The sequence below is a fragment of the Lithobates pipiens genome, unplaced genomic scaffold (assembly GCF_037356315.1).
Source record: "Lithobates pipiens isolate NorthernLeopardFrog02 unplaced genomic scaffold, aLitPip1_a1.2 Scaffold_8, whole genome shotgun sequence".
In the NCBI taxonomy this organism is placed as follows: domain Eukaryota; kingdom Metazoa; phylum Chordata; class Amphibia; order Anura; family Ranidae; genus Lithobates; species Lithobates pipiens.
The window spans coordinates 107,446,817-107,465,956 of record NW_027507903.1 but is presented as its reverse complement, the minus strand read 5'-3'; the positions used below and the strand labels follow the sequence as shown (position 1 = coordinate 107,465,956).

Sequence of the window (19,140 nt, the reverse complement as noted above, 5' to 3'; positions counted from 1 at the left end):
CTAGACTGGGCCACACCAGCCAGCCTTCACTCCCCACATGCATCAATGAGCCTTGATTGTCCATGACCAGTCATCGGCTTTCATTCTTTGGACCACTTTTGGTAGGTCCTGACCACTGCAGATCGGGAACATCCTACAAGAGATGCAGTTTTGCAAATGCTCTAGCCATTACAATTTGCACCAGGTCAAAGTTGCTCAAATCCTTACACTTGCTCAGAGACAACATGTTCACTTGCTGCCCAATATATCCCACCCACTTGCATATGTAATTAGATAATATATATTATTCACTTCATCTGTCAGTGGTAATATTGATATGGCTGATCAGAGTATGTTTCCTAAAAAATTCACCAAGTGTAACACTTACCATCTTCTGTCTCCTGCCATACAATGCCTTCCAAGTTCACGCTGGTGCCCGGTTCACATGGTCCAAGACATTCTGGCTCAGTGGCTAGAGCAACATCACTGGTGTTAACACCAACAGATCTTGTGCGTACCATAATCTGCTCACATGGAGAGGAAATGTCACTGTTCACCATTGGGACTAGAAGATGCAGAGGAAGCCCCGTAGACGCACACACAGGAGACTCCATCTAAGAAAAATACAAAAAAAGGTATAAATTTGTTATAAAAAAATAAAGAAAGAATGAATTAGATGTCCATTTTACTACAGGAATTAGGCAAACTATAACGTCTATGTTTTGCTTTACCTGTTTACAGGCTTGAGCTTTCCCTGGGAGACCTCTGGGCTTTCCCAGGCCAATTCACAATCTTGCCAGCTTTTTCCAAGTCTGCAAGACCTTTCCCGAGAGAATGCATTGGAAAACTCCAAAGGGAGTCTCTGTACCACATTTATACAGAATGCCCAAACAACATTCAACTGACATCTCTGCAAATGGTAACACTGTAAATCTTCACAACCTTCAAAGATATTTTTGCACCTTACAACATTTGTCACATAAGCTACTCAGACTGCATATAATTGCCCTTGCTAACTACTACTTGCAGAACAGAAAAGAGCGAATGTCAACCTGTTTACAGACCTGTGCTGCACCAAATCAACCAATTAGACAAGAGAGGGAAGAAAATGATCTCCAGGCTGCGGTGGTCACTAGTATTCTTACTTCCAGATCCTTAAATACATGGAGTCCAGTAAGAGAGCACCAGGATATTGTCTCCTATTGCACCCACCATATCCAAGTCAAATATCAGTAAAAGTAGAGCAAATGGTAATTTTTGGGCAAACTGTGTGGGATGTTCAGGATTGCAGAAACTATTTTTCAGCAGCATGGTAGAAGCACCCATTCTTGGGTGTTTGAGCCAGTGTGTGCGTTGGGGCGAGGGATGAGAAAAAAAAGGCCTAATTTTGCATGGTCATCAGTGGTTAAAAAGACAGGGAATTCCTCCTGGCTGAATAAGTTCATTATTAGTTTGCATGAATGGGAAAAAAAAAAAAGGAATAGTGGTGGAGCAGAGATATACAGGACAAATCAGCGTGAGCACAAAGGGACTTTAATTACAGCTGCTCTGCTAATTAGCAAGCAGTTGTGATGTTAATTTGTACGGCACACAGAATAATTACAAGAGCTGCTCTTTCAACTAATAACTAAGTCCTGGAGTTTAGATTTAAACTTTCTATTGGAGAGCAAACAGGACAGCAAGTGACAAACAGGTCATAAACTAAGAGCAGAGAAAAACATGGTAAGGTAGCGCAGGAGCCAAGCAAGGCCCAGTCTGAAATCATCCACACAAGCCTTTGCACTTCTCCAAACCCATATGTGCTTCACTGCCTCGCCACAAATTCCTAAATTCAATACCCAGGTATACCAAGCCAAACCTTTAGGTTCCATGCACACTAGTGGTTTTCATAAGCTCAAAAAAAGCTAGAAAAAAAATGCTGGATGAAAAATGCTAATAGCATTTTTGTGCCAGCTTCTAGTAGCATTTAGCAGCTTTTTGAAGCTTTTAGGAGCATCAGCATTACATAAAGAAAAAAGTGGTTAGTAGCATTTATCGTTTTTTTTTCTGCTGAAAAAATGCTCCAAGAAACTTAAAGATGTTTTTCATGCTCCTAGACGCTGAAGCTCAAAAAATGCTAATTTCTTAAAGTAGTGTGCATGGACACATTGGATAACATGATTTAGCCTCTAGGAGCAGAAAAAAATGCCAACAGCTTCTAGGAGCTTTAAAAAAAAAAATGCTAGTGTGCATGGAGCCTAGAGAAAAGATATTACAACAACAGTCCCTAAAAAACCAAGCACCTAAATATCGAAGATGAAACTTAAGTCCACGGCTCAAGTACAAACAGATTCCTAAGCATAAGCCACTGCACAGCTGCCTTTACCAAATCTGAATATAGAAATTGCTTGTGTAAAATACCAGAATAGTTACATGCTTTGTTTAACAAAATGAAATATGGCTGCAAGCAGGTTTTTCCTGGAGTAAAAGTGTTGACTTTCAATTAGCAGGAACACTCCCTCTCTGGCAAGGCTCCAGCTTGCAGTCATGCTCATCTCTGGCCTTGGTGCCCCCTATCTAGCTTCATAAGGCTCACACATCAATTTTCAGGAGTACTGCACTGTATACTGAGTTCTTACAATGGGTTTCCTCATAGACATGGCTGTGCAGCCACCTAAATGCAAAGCCCTTTACAGCACAGCAGTCTCAGCTTCACATGGGATGCACTGCACTCACCTCAGTAACAGCCCTTAAGCTTGGTAGTGCCTTTTGAGAGCTTTGCTGTGAATACTTAATGTCATATGAATATAGGCTGTATATGTTGTCATGGAAGCCCTTTGGGCAGGAAGAGGTTAACCTGCTTTAATGCACGTCAGTGGTCTCAAGCAGCAAGGCGTTTAATGAACCAAGAGAGGTGGTAATGGAGGTGGCGACAGAGAAGAGCGAATAGTGGGAGGTGGGGGTGTGAAGGAGACGATGGCACAATTAGACTGCTTTTTATAATCAGAAGCTGGTACAGCACAAAAAAAAAAAAAAAAAGGAAGCAGACTGAGGATTCAGGCATTAAATTCGATCAATTAAATACGCACGCACCCATAGAACTTACATAAACATAAATGTTTACACAGCCACATTTACAGGGACAGTCACATAGCAGCACGTGCACAGGAGAGGCAGCATCAGAAGCACACAGACATGTACTCACCTGACACTTTCTCCCCTCCCCCACACAATCCCCCTCTGCTCATAATCACACCCCAGTACTACCAACCTCACACTCCAGCCGGCTCTCTCTAGCACAGGCACAAGGACAAGATGGGGAGGTATCCAATTAAGTCTTTATTTTACCATTACCTGCAGGCTGGGAGGAGACGGTGTGTGTGCCTAGAGAAAGGGGAAGGGGTGGCCAGTGGCCCCTTACCAACACCTACAATTAGAGAGGGCTTGGGAGCAATACCGCTGAGATGACAATGAGGATTGAGCACTGACTCTCCTGTTACACAGGGGGAAACAAAGGAGAAAGGAAAATACGAACGCAGGATTGAGGCAGAGGGAAGAGTAAAAATCACTCACAGTGAAGCATAGAACAGGAACAAAACATTCTGCAGACAGCATAAATGCTGCTTATTTCACAGTAATCAGCATGGCAACCATTCTGCCTGCTATCACATTGGAAATTAGCAAACTGGCCTTGAAGCTCTCTTCTGGGAGGATGTCTGCCAATCATAAGCTGTTCTTTAAACATTTTCCTATTACAAATGCCATGTTTATTCAAGACAAGCCAATTAAAAAAGGAAAAAAAAAAAAAAGAAAGAAAGAAATGCTGCTTGCAGACAGAAAAAAAAAAACACATATAAAACAATCCGTATACTCTGGATAAGGAAGGGACTGCTAATTTAAATAGGTCACTGCTATAGGCACTCTCTGGTTTGGGAAGTGGTTAGATTATTGATGTGTCACTCTCAATACTACAGTTCATTGCTACAGAGCAAGGCAAAAACCAGCACTGTGCAAACCATTGCAGTTCTTAAAGTGATACTCACCAAGGCAGTGTAGCGTCTATAACCACAAAAACATAGAGAAGCTCTATTCTCAGTTCTCCATATAAGCACAAGACAACCAAATGCAGCATCATGTCTTGCCCTTATATAAGATTCCACACAGGCCTTGATTTGAGCAGCAAGTGCCAACACTGAATTCAAGGGAACGTCTGTATGTGAATGCTTAGACCCCTTTCACATCGGCTGTTCAATCAGATCCGCCTCTGTTTTTCAGGCAGACCTGATCGGACGCTGCATTGTCTTCTATGGAGTGGCGGATGTCAGCCAATGCAAGTCCGCTGATAGCCGCCGCCATCCGATCCTGTCCACCAAAAAACAGACGAATGGCGGTTCTATTTAACCACCAGTCCAGCGGATCAGATGGAAATGGACAGGGAATATGTTTCCATCTGACAGAGGAGAGTGGGACTGTGTCCGCTCTGCATAGCGGAAGAGACACGTCATCCGCCTGCTCAACAGGGATCAGCGGACAGACCCCCCACTGAGCAAGTGGAATATGCAGAAGCGTCTGTGTGAATGGGGCCTAAACTACCAAAATATTTGTACCAGCTCAACTGTTCAAGTAATATGATTCACACCACAACACAGCTTTGTACCCTTTCTCACAGACAGCCTGTGTAAATGGCGATCTTGCCTCCTGCAGGCAAGCTTCCAACATCTGAAACCAAAGAAAGGCAGCAATGTACGATAAAACGCCTAACGTAAAGAAGAACTTTACCCATAAAAAATGTTCCTTAGCAAGGAATATACATTCTACATTAATAATTATGCTACCAAAAATATTGTGTGCTGTAAATTGCCTCCAGCATTGCTCCTGTTTCTTCTTGCTGGAGGCTGCCCTTCTGCTGAAGCCCAGAGCCCCTGAACAGAAGTAAATCATAAAGCAGAACTAGACTCATCAATTTAATGGTTTCAGAAAAGTTACATTCCTGGAACGATGGGATTGCCAACTGTCATATTTGCTTATGTCCTCAACCAAACTGTCAACAGCTGGTGTCATAACTGATGACATCTGCATCACCATTTCAGTTGCAGCTCAAACAGAAGCAGCTTCCTTCTGTAAAGGATAGGATGGTTTTACAAACTCAGCAGCGTGGAAAATAGAGAGAGACTGAGAATGGGCAGAGAAGCATGCGACAGTGTATTACTGGATTTTAAACAGTATAGGCATATATTTTTAATGTTTTACATAGCTATACCTGTAAAAGGAGTCAGCTTGAAGGGATCTAGCTGGACCTCATTTTCTGACTGTTCCAATTAAGGCTAGGCATACACAACTCGAATTTTGGCCAATTCCCACTAAATCTGATAAAATGTGAGCCCTAGGTGGCTCTGGTGGCACCGCCAGGGCCAACAAATTTAATGAGCCAGGTAGAAAATCACTTGCCAAACACTGACTGCGTCCCTATTCAGGGAGTCAAGTAAATCCAATCCCTAGAACAAAATTTAGAATGTTGCATCTTTCCAGTTCTTAGAGGTAGTGGCTTTATTTTTCTTTTTTCACTTTATTTTTACCTGCTGATCCAGTAACACTTCCTGGGCAAGAACACTTAGGGGCCGGGTTACATTGGAACATGCGTGTTCCCATACAATTCTCTCATGGTGCAAGTTGATGGAGCTGCAAAACACACTGGAATGTGGAAAAAGTAGTACAAGTGCTACTTTTTCAAAATGCATTTCACTGATCTGCATGGTACTGCGGCATCATGTGATTTGGTGCCAGAAAAACGCACTGCAATCTGCACATGGCGTGCCATTAACAATACGTTGGCACCCACATGCAGAGGACAAGGGCATTGCTTAAACCTGCACAGATTGCGATTTTTATGCACTGCGTTCTGGTGGGTACCGGCCTCTACTCGTTGTACTTTAGAGGTTCACCCTTGGATAGGAAGTGTGTTAAGATAATAGAATACCTCATGCTCTCCTCATCTCCAAAGAAACGGAGGAAATTCTGTAGTACACAGAGAGAACTGGGAACAATGTAAGTAATAAGTGCAGCACAGGTAGCTTATTGAAGAAGTCATCAACTACAGCATTTCTGGCAAGATCAACAGTTCTTTTTTATCTAATAGACATAAATAAATACTTATGATATATTTAATGAACCAAATTGTAAGGGTTTTCTGCAGCTGTCTGACAAAAATAGCCAGCAGGGGAAATTCTGCTATCCACGCCGTTTTACTCACTGATTTCTCTCCTGTAGGCTGAACGAGCAAAATCTAGACATGTATGGTTAGCAGCTCAATGCACATGGTGTGCATTGCACCTTTAAACTGGTTCTAAAGGCTGAAGGTTTATGCATGAAGGTAAAGAACCTTCTGCGTGCAGCTTCCCCCCAGAACCCCCCCCCCCCCCCAAAAAAAAAATTCTCTTACCAGAGTCCCATCACAATCCAGTGAAGTGCACAAGAGCAGCAGCTCTCCCTCTCCTCATTGACTCAGACACATCAGCAGGAGTCATTGGCTCTCGCTGCTGTCAAACACAACCAGAAAGGAGGGAGTGGGGGTGGGGCTGAGTCCCAGTCTATATGTCCTATGGACACACAGCATGGCTCGGGAGCAAGCACACACCAGTGCCACCATAGGAAGTGGCTTGCTACGTGGGCACTCGGCAAGGTGGAGGAGCCCAAAGCAATGGCGGGGGACTTGAAAAGAGGAGGATCGGGGCGGCACTGTTCAAAACCATTGCACAGAGCAGGTAAGTATAACAGGTTTGTTATTAGAAATAAATAAAAAACGTGCCTTTAGTATCACTTTAAAGTGGGCCTGTGATTAAAAGTACAACAATAATACCAAGCAGGTAACCATTGATATGTTATTTTATATAAGTATACATTCTAATTATACAAGTATACTATGGTGCATAGGTTCTACACAACACAGGACATTCATAGTCTGAGAGCTCTGCCTTGTGCTATTCCCACAGCACCAACTGGACACGAGGCTACCCTATCAAATAAGAACAGGTTAGTGGCAGAAGGTTACAAATTAAATACACTTCTCACAGACTGGAATTGCCAAGACAGATATCACTGTGTATTTGTGTTTGTCACACATGGCCTCATCTTGTGCAATCAGCCTGTGTATGGGAACCCTAAGGCTGCATTCACAGTACAGGGGCACCTCCTAGGGCTGCATTCACACTACAGGGGCACCTCCTAAGGCTGCATTCACACTACAGGGGCAGCTCCTAAGGCTGCATTCACAATACAGGGGGCACCCCCTAAGGCTGCATTCACAGTACAGGGGCACCTCCTAGGGCTGCATTCACACTACAGGGGCACCTCCTAAGGCTGCATTCACACTACAGGGGCACCCTAAGCCTGCATTCACACTACAGGGGCACCCTAAGGCTGCATTCACACTACAGGGGCACCCTAAGCCTGCATTCACACTACAGGGGCACCCTAAGCCTGCATTCACACTACAGGGGCACCCTAAGCCTGCATTCACACTACAGGGTTTATGAAGCAAGCTAAAATTCTGCATTGCACTTTGAGTGTCATTCACTGTTAAATGGCACCCAAAATGTAACATTCAGATGTGCATTTTTGCATGATAAACACAAACGTGGTAAAAACGTGCACTTAAAAACACGCAAAGCTCAAAAAAGTGCATGTTACTTTGTTCTGTGTAGGGCAAGCCATTAAACATGCACAAAGAAAATGTGCATATGCATCATTGTGTGAATGGGGCCTGAAACCAGCTTTAGATCCAAAAGAGAATACTGAAGAAAAAAGGGGGCACGGCACATCTACTAACTGGAAACCCGCACTTACAACAAGTAGCCTCATTGGTGCTTCAGACTGCTGGATATGGTAACAAAAGCTGGTTAAGCTGGTTTTGTTAAGGTGAGAAACAAGACAAACAAATACTGCCTTTACCATAATGAGACACACATTACAGTCACAGTACTCAGGAGAAAACTGAACATTTGTAAAAAGAAAAGGCTGCCAATACCGCCACCGAGGAGTCCGTGTGAAATGTGCTGCAGAGCCCTATTCGCTAATAAAACAGGGATCCATAATGCAACCTCTGGGCTGACGCAGCTGCTTGTTATGAACCCCAGGAGCGGTGGCTAACAGCAGATCAGTCAACAGGCACCTTGCTTAGCTTTTTTATCTTGAGCCTAGTGTGTGCTTACAATAGTAAAAAAAATAAAAAATAAATGCTATAATATTAGGTACGGTAGTTTGAATCAGCTTAGGAGGTCAAAAGGCAGTCAAACCAGAGGTCAGTTGCCCATGTCAATAAATTGTGATGAATTTCAGAAGCTTTTCATATAGATGACAAACGAAAACTGAATGCACCTGAAAGCAAGTTGCCCTTGCCCATCGGCGCAAGGCTGGGTTCACACGTGTGGTGCGAATTGAAGCTCCATTTTCCCAGCTAATTGACAAAGTAGTTGTTCAGTGTTTCACATCAGTTTTTGATCAGTATCAGGTCAGGTTTACATCAGGATTTTATTCTGTTCACAATGGAATGCATCTGCAAATCAGATGCATTCCCATAGAAGATAATCTGCTTGCAATTCACACCGCAATGCCCAGAAAACGCACACACGATTTTTGGGCAATGCAAGGCACATAAGTGAACCCGCCTCATTCAAATGAACGTATTTTAAAATGTCACGCAGATTGGATGCAGGTGTAAGCTGCATCCAATTTGCATAGATGTGAACCCAGCCTAAGTCTTTACAATGCCAGGCTTAGCATGCACTGCAGTACAAATACCTATAGCACTGAGCAGTGCACTGCGGTGAACTGCAACAGATGAGAGCTAACCAGAAGACTGTGTTCTATCCGTTTTTACCCTACATAGATTAATTGTCATTTGATATTTCAATAAAAGTTTAAAACTAAAAAACAGCATAAGAGTACACTCTCAAAACTATAAAAAGTTAGGCCTGCAGTACACTGGGGTGCCATGATGTGGCCAGTGCAGCTCATGCATGTATTTGCAAATATGTGCCAATTAAACCCATTGGTTTTATCCAAGGATGAGCTCAGGCATGTGTGCAGAGTCCGCCAGGAAGTCGGCACTGCGGAGCGCTAATTACAGGCAGTGAGACATTAACCAGATGTGTGGCTGCAAAGAGGGACAATGTCTCACTGCTTGTGATTAGCGCTCCGCAGTGCCGACTTCCAGGCAGGCTCTGTGGGTGCTGTTTGTGAACACGCTAGAGCTCATCCTTAACTTTAACGAGAACTGTAAGACCCCATTCACACCTGAGCATTTTGTAGCTTGAAGCCTGAAGCTACAAAACGCTGGAGGTGGAAAAAATCTATTATTCTCAATGGAGATGGTTCACATCTCCACTCCATGTCGCCTGAAGCTCAAACAAGTTCCGGACCTTTTTTTGTCGCTCTAATCGAGCAGATTTGGGCGTTTTTCTTCTTTTAACATTGGGGACCTTTTGCCCTGCACAAAATCACGGCAAATCGCGGTAAAAACGCAGCAAAAGCGTGATTTTCTGCTTGAAAACGCTACACTCAGGTGTGAATGCAGCCTTAGACAGGGTCAGTTGGGTTTGTTGCAGGCTGGCAAGTGAGCTGGGAATTTAGGTTTGTTGTTTTTCTTAAAATGCATCACAACACCCCTTCCCAGACCTTAAACCTTCAGCTGCCCACACAATAAAATGCAGCATTTTACTATGCAGGCCCATGTGATTGGGCTCTTACAGCTGAAGTTTAATTTGCTTAAAAAGGATAAACGCACCTTTCTAGAAAAAATAATAGATGCACATATTTCTGCAGGAAAAAAATGTGCATTTATTATTTTTCCTGCAGGAGCCTAAAAAGAATGGGCCCGTAATCAGTGGATAAGGAGTGCAATGTAAGGATTCTGCAAACAAGCCCTGCAGCCTTCTGCTCGTACTTTCATACAGGTTGTGTCTGAAAGCTGCAGGGCTTGTGAATGAACTACAATAAATGCTCATCAGCACCCTTGCAGTTCATTCAGAACTACAAGCAGTCAGCAATGGTGGATGACAGTAGTTGTAGTTGCATTCACATCAAACTGAGAATGACTGAAGTGGCTGTGTGGGTAGAGCCCTGCCCCGCTGTTTCCAAATTGTGACAGCGGGTGCAGGGAGAAGATGACCCGTCTGCTGTCACAGGGGAAGGCGGGTGAATCAGGAGAACTGGCGGTAGGATCTGAAACACGAACATGTACAGTGAGGGGGAAAAAGTATATAATCCCCTGCTGATTTTGTACATTTGCCCACTGACAAATGTTCGGTCTTTCATTTTAATGGTTGGGTTATATTAACAGTGAGAGACAGAACAACAAAAATATCCAGAAAAATGCATTTCAAAAAAGTTATAAATTGATTTGAATTTTAATGAGTGTAATTAGTATTTGATGTCCAATCAGCAAGATTTTCGGCTCCCATGTGTCTTCTATACAGGCAACGTGCTGAGATTCGGAGCACTCTCTTAGCCCACATTCACACTGAGGGCCGGTTTGAAATTGTGCGAGTTCAGCTGGACTAGCATGATTTAAAACCAGCATGTCAGACCGACTTCGGGGGGTGATTTGAAAGAAATTTGTACGGCTTCATGCACAGATGTCCATTCAAATCAACCCCGAAGTCGCCAAAAGTAGCACAGGAACTACTTTTGGGAATCAGTGCGGCGCCGCACCGATTTGGACGGTGCCATTTGCAATAGGATCCGATTTGGCATGCATGTTGACATGTGAACGTGACCTTAAAGGGAGTGCTCCTAATCTCAGCTTGTTACCTATATAAAAGTAAAATGTAAACAAACCGATCCCTGTTCTGACAGGGGAGAGGAGAGAGAGAGAGATCTGCTGTTCCTAGTGATCAGGAACAGCGATCTCTCTCTTCTCCCAGGCAGCCAATCCCCCCATACAGTTAGAAACACCTAGGAACTCAGGGAAGTCAGTTAACCCCTTCCCTGTCAGTGTCGTTTATACAGTAATCAGTGTATTTTTATAGCGCTATTTCGTAGACGCTATTACTTTTGCGCAAACCAATCAATATACGCTTTTTGCTATTTTTTTAACCAAAAACATTTAGCAGAATACATATTGGCCTAAACTGATGAATAAATTATTATTTTTTGGATATTATAGAAGAAAATAAAAAAAATATTGTTTTCAATTTGTTGCTCTTTTTTTGTTTAAAACATCACTAAAGATAAATAAAAACAAAAAAACAAACATGTTTTACTTACTTCCACTGTGCATCTAGTTTTGCACAGAGTGACCGGAACCCGGTCTTCTGGGGTTCCTCGGCGGCTGTCTCGGCTCCCCCCAAGCACTCAACACCTTCATATGAGCTCCCTCGCATGGGGTGGAGTGCTTGCGGGCGCACTCCCGTGATACAGCCAGCGGCCATAGCCGCTCACTGTATCACTAGGCCTGGCACCCCACGTAATTGGATGTGATTGCCAGCGGCCATAGCCGCTCACTGTATCACTAGGCCTGGCACCCCACGTAATTGGATGTGATTGACAGCAGTGCGAGCCAATGGCTGGCTGTCCATCCACTGTAACCAATGAATGGCCAGGCTGAGCAGCCAAGAGGCTGTCGGGGGCGAGCGCGGGACTTTCGAGGGGTCAGGCAAGTAAAACGGGGGGCTGGTATTGTCGGATGTTTTTTCACCTTAATGCATAGAATGCCTCAAGGTGAAAAAACACGTACCTTTACAACCACTTTAAAACCGCAGATGAAAAAAAGCTTTATTTGTGGGTGAAAAAAAAAAAGACAAATTTTGTTTGAGTTCAACACCACATGACTGCGCAATTGTCAGTTAAAGTGACGCAGTGCAATATCGCAAAAAAAATGGCCTGGTCAATAAGGGGGTAGTTAAGTGGTTAAGATACATTAATAATTTAGTTTATTCAGCATGAAATGGAGTTTAGCTATGTAGCATGAGGCTGTATAGTCTGCAATATTTTCAATTTTGGTACTCATTTAATAAATCCAAGCTCTGCAAGCTAAGATAACATGTACTGCATTGATGCATTCACACCATTTCACAGTTACCATGAGATAAAACAAAGTTCCTTAAATATTCCTTTATCCCATTGTTTTGCACATCTATGTAAACCAGGGCTCGACAAACTCCGGGCGCCTGGTCGCATTTGCGCCTAGAATTCGTGTCCTGGCGACTGGGGCAACGCTGCTGGGGTATCCCGTCTCCATTTGGACCCCGAACTCCGTCGCGCAATTGCATCGGGCCGCGCCGGCCAGTAATTGAGGCCGCGGCTTTGCGGCCTTCTAAAATCTTTCGGTAGTCTAGCGCCATCTTGTGGTGGATGTAGAAATTACACCCTATTCCAATAATGCTAATTCCTAATGGAGTGAAGCTCCCCTGCCTGTTTTTCACTGCCCGCCCATTTCCTTCCCAAAGTGAAGAGAAGGAAGTGATTGCGGGCGTCATCTGGCGCCTTTTGCCCAACGGTGAGTGTGGTGGCTGGTAAATGGCTTCTCATTATATTATATATATATTATTAATTTATTTAATTTTATATATATATATATATATATATATATATATATAATTTTTTTTTTGTAAAAAGTAAAAAAAAAAATTATTTTAATTAAGGAAAAAAAAAAAGGGGGGGGGGGGGGCTGCGGCGCTATCTTCCCCTCACTCGTCTCCATGTCAGGCCAGGGACAGGTCCGGATCGCCGTTACCGACCTGGCTCCTAACTTTTTAAGCTGGCTCCTAGATTCCAAGCAAATTTGTCAAGCCCTGATGTAAACAACAAACTAAACCTATTAACCTAAAATTGGTTCTGATATCGCCGTTTTACTAACCTGACAGCTTATTCTAAATAGGAAACCTTCATTTTGTGGGCAAATATTAAAGATTGTTACTGCCAGCAAGAATAAGTCCTTGCATTTAAAGAGCACCTGTCATTACAGATGCATCATGGCAGCGCCTGTTAGTGGGCATGCACGTCCACGTGACTGCCGCCACGTCCCGCACTTTGCGGTGTCACTGTTGCATCACCAGCCATCCCATTAAAGTGAATGGGACTATCGGTGAGTCAACAGAGGGTCAGAGGAGGAGCCGCTGCAGGAAAGAGATGACAGTTGCTCTTTAAACATTATGATTTAAATCAAGTATTTTTAATAGTGATTGAAAGCAGGATTTAAATTGTGATTTAAAGCAAATCCACCCTGCCACAGAAGCAATCAGATACCAATCTCTCCACCATCGCTAAGACCAAAGAGCTGTCCAAGGATGCCAGGGACAAGATTTTAGACCTACACAAGGCCGGAATGGGCTACAAGACCATCGCCAAGCACCTTGATGAGGGGGTAACAACAGTTGGTGCGATTTTTCGCAAATGGAAGAAACACAAAATACCTCTCAATGTCCCTCAGCCTGAAGCTCCATGCAAGATCTCACCTTGTGGAGTTTCAATGATCATGAGAATGGTGAGAAATCAGCCCAGAACTAGACAGGAATATCTTGTCAATGATCTCAAGGCAGCTGGGACCATAATCACCAATAAAACAACCAGTAACGCTATTGAGCGAATAACTGAGATCCTGCAGCTCACGCAAGGTCCCCCTGCTCAAGAAAGCACATGCACAGGCCTGTCTGAAGTTTTCTAATGAACATCTGAATGATTCAGAGGAGAACGGGGTGAAAGTGTTGTGGTCAGGCGAGACCAAAGTCAAGCTCTTTGCCGTGTTTGGAGGGGGAGGAATGCTGCTATCACCCAAAGAACACCATCCCCACCATCAAACATGGAGGAGGAAACATTATGCTTTGATGGTGTTTTTCTGCTAAAGGGACAGGACAACTTCACCGCATCAAGGGACGATGGATGGTGCCATGTACCATCAAATCTTGAGTGAGAACCGCCTTCTCTCAGCCCGGGCATTGTAAATGGGTCAAAGATGGGTATTCCAGCATGACAATGACCCAAAATACATGGCCAAGACAACAAAGAAGTGGCTCAAGAAGAAGCACGTTAAGGTCCTGAAGTGGCCTAGCTCCAGCTCTTAATCCCACAGAAAATATGTCACCAAACGTCAGCCTCGAAACCTTAATGACTTGGGGAGGCTCTACAAAGAGGAGTGGGACAAAATCCCTCCTGAGATATGTGCAAAGCAAACCTGGGGGCCAACTACAAGAAACGTCTGAGTTTCAAAAGTTTAAATTAGCCCTTAAATTTTGCCTTCCCTGCACCCTTCACTTACAGTTTGTAGACTAAGGCTTCATGCACATTGGACACTATTAAACCGCCAGTAGCGTTGCCGCGTTAAAAACGTGTGGTTTTCTACTTTTCTGCATTAGCAGCTTGCCGTGTTTTCAGTAGTCAAACATGCTCAAAAAAACAGATTAGCCACGTTATACCAGCGTTAGACATTTTTACAGCTCAAAAACTCCTCTCATAACCCACTAGTTCTGGGTTTTTTCCAGCCAGAAAACACCTAAGCCAAAAAAAAAAAAAAAAAAAATGCTGATAACAGTCTATTTGTGCACAGGATAAAGCCTCATGTACACTGCTGCTGCTAAATGGATGTTTAGGAGCAGTTGGGCATTTTTTTTAACTGTTCCTGGACTCTCCTCTGTATTATCTTAACAGTACATGTACACAGGGTCGTTTATATTCATTTCTAGGCAGTTGACTTTAGAGGCTTTTTTTTTTTTTGGAATGCAAAAAAATGGGTTCAGAAACAGAGTTTAGAGGCATTTCAAGTGCCAATCGCTTATAAAACATGGCTAAACGCAGTACCTCCTTTAGTTTCCAGGCGTTTTTCATTTTTGACTATTTTGAAAAAAAAAATAAAAAATAACGGGGCAAAAGACAGCATGTAAACGTGGCAAAACGGACGTTTTAAACGCAAATTACTATCTGTCAAGTTAAATCAGGAGAGGTTGTAAAAACGTCCCGTGTACATGAAGCCCGACACGCTGGGGAGTTTACTGGCTGTAGAAAAAAAACAAAACGCTGGAAGCCAAAAACAGCAGCTAACCTCCCTCTCCAGAACAAAGAATAATCGCGTTCAGGAAAGGAAGGTTTTGCGTTTTCCTGTGGCCGGTGATCAAAGTAGTTCAAGCGTACATTAAAGTGGTAGTAAACCCGCAATTTTTTTTTTCTTTTTTTAAACTTGCAAAGCAAAAGGCATAATGAGCTAGTATGCACCGCATACTAGCTCATTATGAAATACCTTAGAACGAGGCCCCGACATCTGGCCCGATCCACGCCGAGGGAGCTGACATGCTCCCTCGGCGTTTCTTCCGGGTATCGCGGCTCCGGCGCTGTGAGTGGCCGGAGCCCTGATATCGTCACTCCCGCGCATGCGTGCGGGAGATTTCAGTCCGGCCGGTCGGCCGCTGCCAGATTTTCATGGCGAGAACCCCCTTGTGCGCATGCGCCGCTGCAGTCAGCGGCGCATACCGAAGGGAATATCTCCTAAACCGTACAGGTTTAGGAGATATTTTTTTTACCTACAGGTAAGCCTTATTATAGGCTTTCCTGTAGGTAAAAGTTAAAAAAGTGAGCATACAACCACTTTAAGCCTTAGGAGAGAAAGGAAATCTCTTCAATATAAAGGAAATCACCTTCTTGCACAGTCTAACTCAAGTACCCCCCATTGGAAGATCTCCACTCTATTACCGCTTTGGTGGCAACTCAACACTTTGGATTTCCCCCATATTCATGTGGTGACAATTGGTCACTAGAACAAATAGAGAGTGTGAATCACCTCAGCATGGGGTAAGACAGCAATTGGTCTAACCAGGCTAAAAAATAAAAAAAAAATAAAAAAATAAAAAGTTTTGGCTTTAGACACACCTTAATGTCAAGCTACCTATATCTTCAACTTATGGCATGCAACAAGCAGACCATCATTTTATCATATGGTTGGCCACAGTCTTCAGCTTGGTACATGAGCAATGAATAAAAGAATCACAACAAAAAGAGATACTACACCAGCCAAGGGCAGAGACAATATTTCTTCAAAATGGGGAGAACACAAAAATGCAGCAACCAGATACCATCCACTGAACTGCTCAAAAGCACATGTAAATGTACTGCTTTAGGCAACTGCAAGTTCTTCACACTGCCCATATAAAAAAAAAAACACACAGTAGAAGCCAGTACATAGATTTATGACCAGCTCAATTGACATTTAACGTCTCCTCCAAGAGCATATATATAGTTTCAGAGTTTCACAAGCAACGAGACTTTATTTCCTGGGATAATTTGAAGCTGTAGCATTACCCCTTGTGTGCATGTGCAAGATTACACTTCAAGTGCACTGTCGTGCGTATGGTGATTGCAAGCATATCTTATCAACCAACGCTATAGATGCATGCAAAAGTCCAAAAGGTAGCATCAAGAATTCTTATGTACATTACACTCTGGGGGAATAAATTCCAAAATGAAATTGGTCAGAAAACACAAAATAAATCAGATGGTATTTATAAAATGTTGGCATGTTTTAGAAGATCAGTACTGGCTAGTATTAATCTAGCATATGGATGGGATTTTCTAATGGCCACTACAGCGAATAGTCAACAGTAAGACCCCTTTCACACTGCAGCGCCCATAGTGTCGGCGGTAAAACGCTGCTATTTGCAGCGCATTTCGGCCACTAGCAGGGCGCTTTTACCCCTCACTAGTGGCCAAGGGTTAAAACCGCCCGCAATAGCGGTGTTTTGCCGGCGGTATTGCAGCGCTGCCCCATTGATTTCAATGGTGAGCAGCGGTGGAGGAACGGTAAACACACTGCTTCAAAGAAGCTGCTGGCAGGACATTTCCTGACGTCCTGCCAGCGCACCGCTCCAGTGTGAAAGCTCTCAGGCTCTCACACTGGAGACAATGGTGCAGCAGTTTGAGGGCGGATTGCAGGCGCTATTTTTAACACTATAGCACCTGCAAAGCGCCCTCGGTGTGAAAGGGGTCTAAGGCTCCATGCAAACTTCCGTAAAAAAACATTGCTTCTACAGGCGTTTCAAGTTCTGCCTGTAGAAGCAGCTTAATGTTATCCTATGTGTCCATGCACATTAGGACATTTACAGGCATATTTTGAGATCAATGTTTAAAGGCAGGGGGAAAAAAAACCTTTTCATTCGCGTTTCTGATTGGCGCTCACTGCCAGGAAAAAAAAAAAATTTAAAACTCTCCTAAACTTTGCATAAAAAATGCTCTACATGAGTGTTTTTTTTTTATACTACAAAGAGAACAGACTTTTTTTTTTAAGCTCAGAGTGCATGGAGAATAAAGCTCTGACATATATGAAGCTTGTAGCAGTAAATGACAGGTTTACACAGCAAATTGGGCAGCGATTACTGCTCCCCAGAGACCATTTACTTCACATGAGGGAAGAGACAAGCACAGCTCTAGGCTGTGATCAAGCTTAAGACCCTATGACCCTTTGCTCAGATTACCATTTGCCAAGGTCACACGAGGCCGATTTTCAGACAAGAACCACTGTCTGCCTACCTCATCATGTCACTGGCTTACTTTCACAAGATGCACAAAAAGGTCTAGCTGTTTGACCGTTCTTTTTATGATGAACTCCTATTAAAATATAATAAAAAAACAAATTTCCTGACATTTAAAAAATAAACCTCACTATAATAGTCATATGTACTACATCAAATTAGTCTTGGCCCTGCTCAGATTCTATGTAAACAGCTGCTCCAGGGATGGGGTGGAGTTGCACGCTTGGCAATACCACCTTTCATAGAACGACTTGTATTTTATTTTTTTCAATGAATACAAGGCATTCAATGAAAAAAACCTACAAGGCGTTCTATTAATAGTGGCATTGCCGAGCAAGGAACTCCCCGTGGTCAGTGTGCAGTGAGACAGACACTTGCAGAGAACCTGAGCAGGACCCAGAAGATCATGGTTACTACTCTAGCAGTGCTGACTACGAAAGTGACTTCCAGCCACCCCAGTGGTCTGTCATGGGTAGTGCACAATTACATTGGGCCAAGGTAAGTATGCAGTACAGATAATTGCTGGAGTTTAGTTTTAACAAAAATAATCTTCTGTATCTCCTTGAATCCTTTAGGTCTGGCACACAAATTGCTATGACATTTTACCTACCCACAGATATACACATCTCCAAATGTCGCAATGTATCTGCTAAAGTAGATCCACAATGCATTAGTGCAAACAAACAGTCAAGGAAGTCACATGCGGGAACAGATCACAATATGAGCATTCCAGTGTTTGTGCAATGAAAAGCAAACACAGCAGAGGACAGCCATCAAACTTGTTTTAACAAGATGAGAGAAACATTTTATTCCCCGCAAGTAGCAAAAGACCCAGCCTACAACTAATGTTATTTGGTTTTGTTCTAACAATTGTACTTTTATTTTCTCCACCAACACCCCCCACGGTTATTGCCTTTTGTACCACTTGACCCTCCCTTTTAGATTGTAAGCTCTAAGGGCCCTTTGATTTTTCCTGTAATGAATACTGTACTGTCTGCCATCATGTTGTAAAGTGCTGTGCAAACTGTTGGCGCTTTATAAATTCTGTAAAATACTACTTTAGGTAGAGTAGCCCAATATAACTAACACACAGTCAGTTTCTAATATGCAGGCACAGAACTCAGCTATCAGACAGTTCAATCTCACAAGAAGGCAAAGAGTAATGTTTTAATCACTTTCACTGGGTGTGTGGGAGGCTCCAGTTAAAGCGGATTTCTAACTGTTCCTTCCTCATATTTTCTATAAAAAAAAAAAAAAAAACGCTGCTTCCTTAGTGGTGAATTAAAACATTTCCGATACTCACCCACCCAGCTGATCCAACATTCTCCAATTGAGAGTCTCTTCTCTTCTGGCAGCACTAAGTCCCAAGCTGCCATGTTTCCCTGGGACATCATTGATAAGCTGCTGGCTGTTACGTGTTCATCCAGTGCATCCTACCGAAGACACGTTGGTAGGCCCAACCCCTACTCCTTTCCTTAATGAAAGGTTATGCTTCCTGGGGTTTGTTACATGCATATCCCAGGAGGCCAAAGGGAGCACAGAGCATGTCATTTGTCTAGGTGAATGACATGTAGAGGGGGAGGGGGCGCAGGGTTTAAACATTCTTAAAAAAAAAGGAATGAAAAGAAAAAAGCTTTCCAATAGTGTAGAGAACTCCTCCAGTCTCCTAGTGTAG

General features: G+C 43.2%; 1 protein-coding gene across 5 annotated transcripts in view; it reads right to left on the bottom strand.

Annotated features, from left to right (window-relative positions):
* Positions 1-19,140, bottom strand: part of ZNF609 (zinc finger protein 609) — a 183,859-nt gene that overhangs the window by 69,094 nt on the left and 95,625 nt on the right. For 4 of the 5 annotated variants that reach the window (XM_077472283.1, XM_077472282.1, XM_077472285.1 and 1 more), the window contains one exon: positions 368-593. In XM_077472283.1, the coding sequence (XP_077328409.1) occupies positions 368-593 (226 nt within the window). Of the gene's footprint in view, positions 1-367; positions 594-3,229; positions 3,298-19,140 lie in introns of those variants that run through there. The other variant, XM_077472286.1, reaches the window with a different exon arrangement.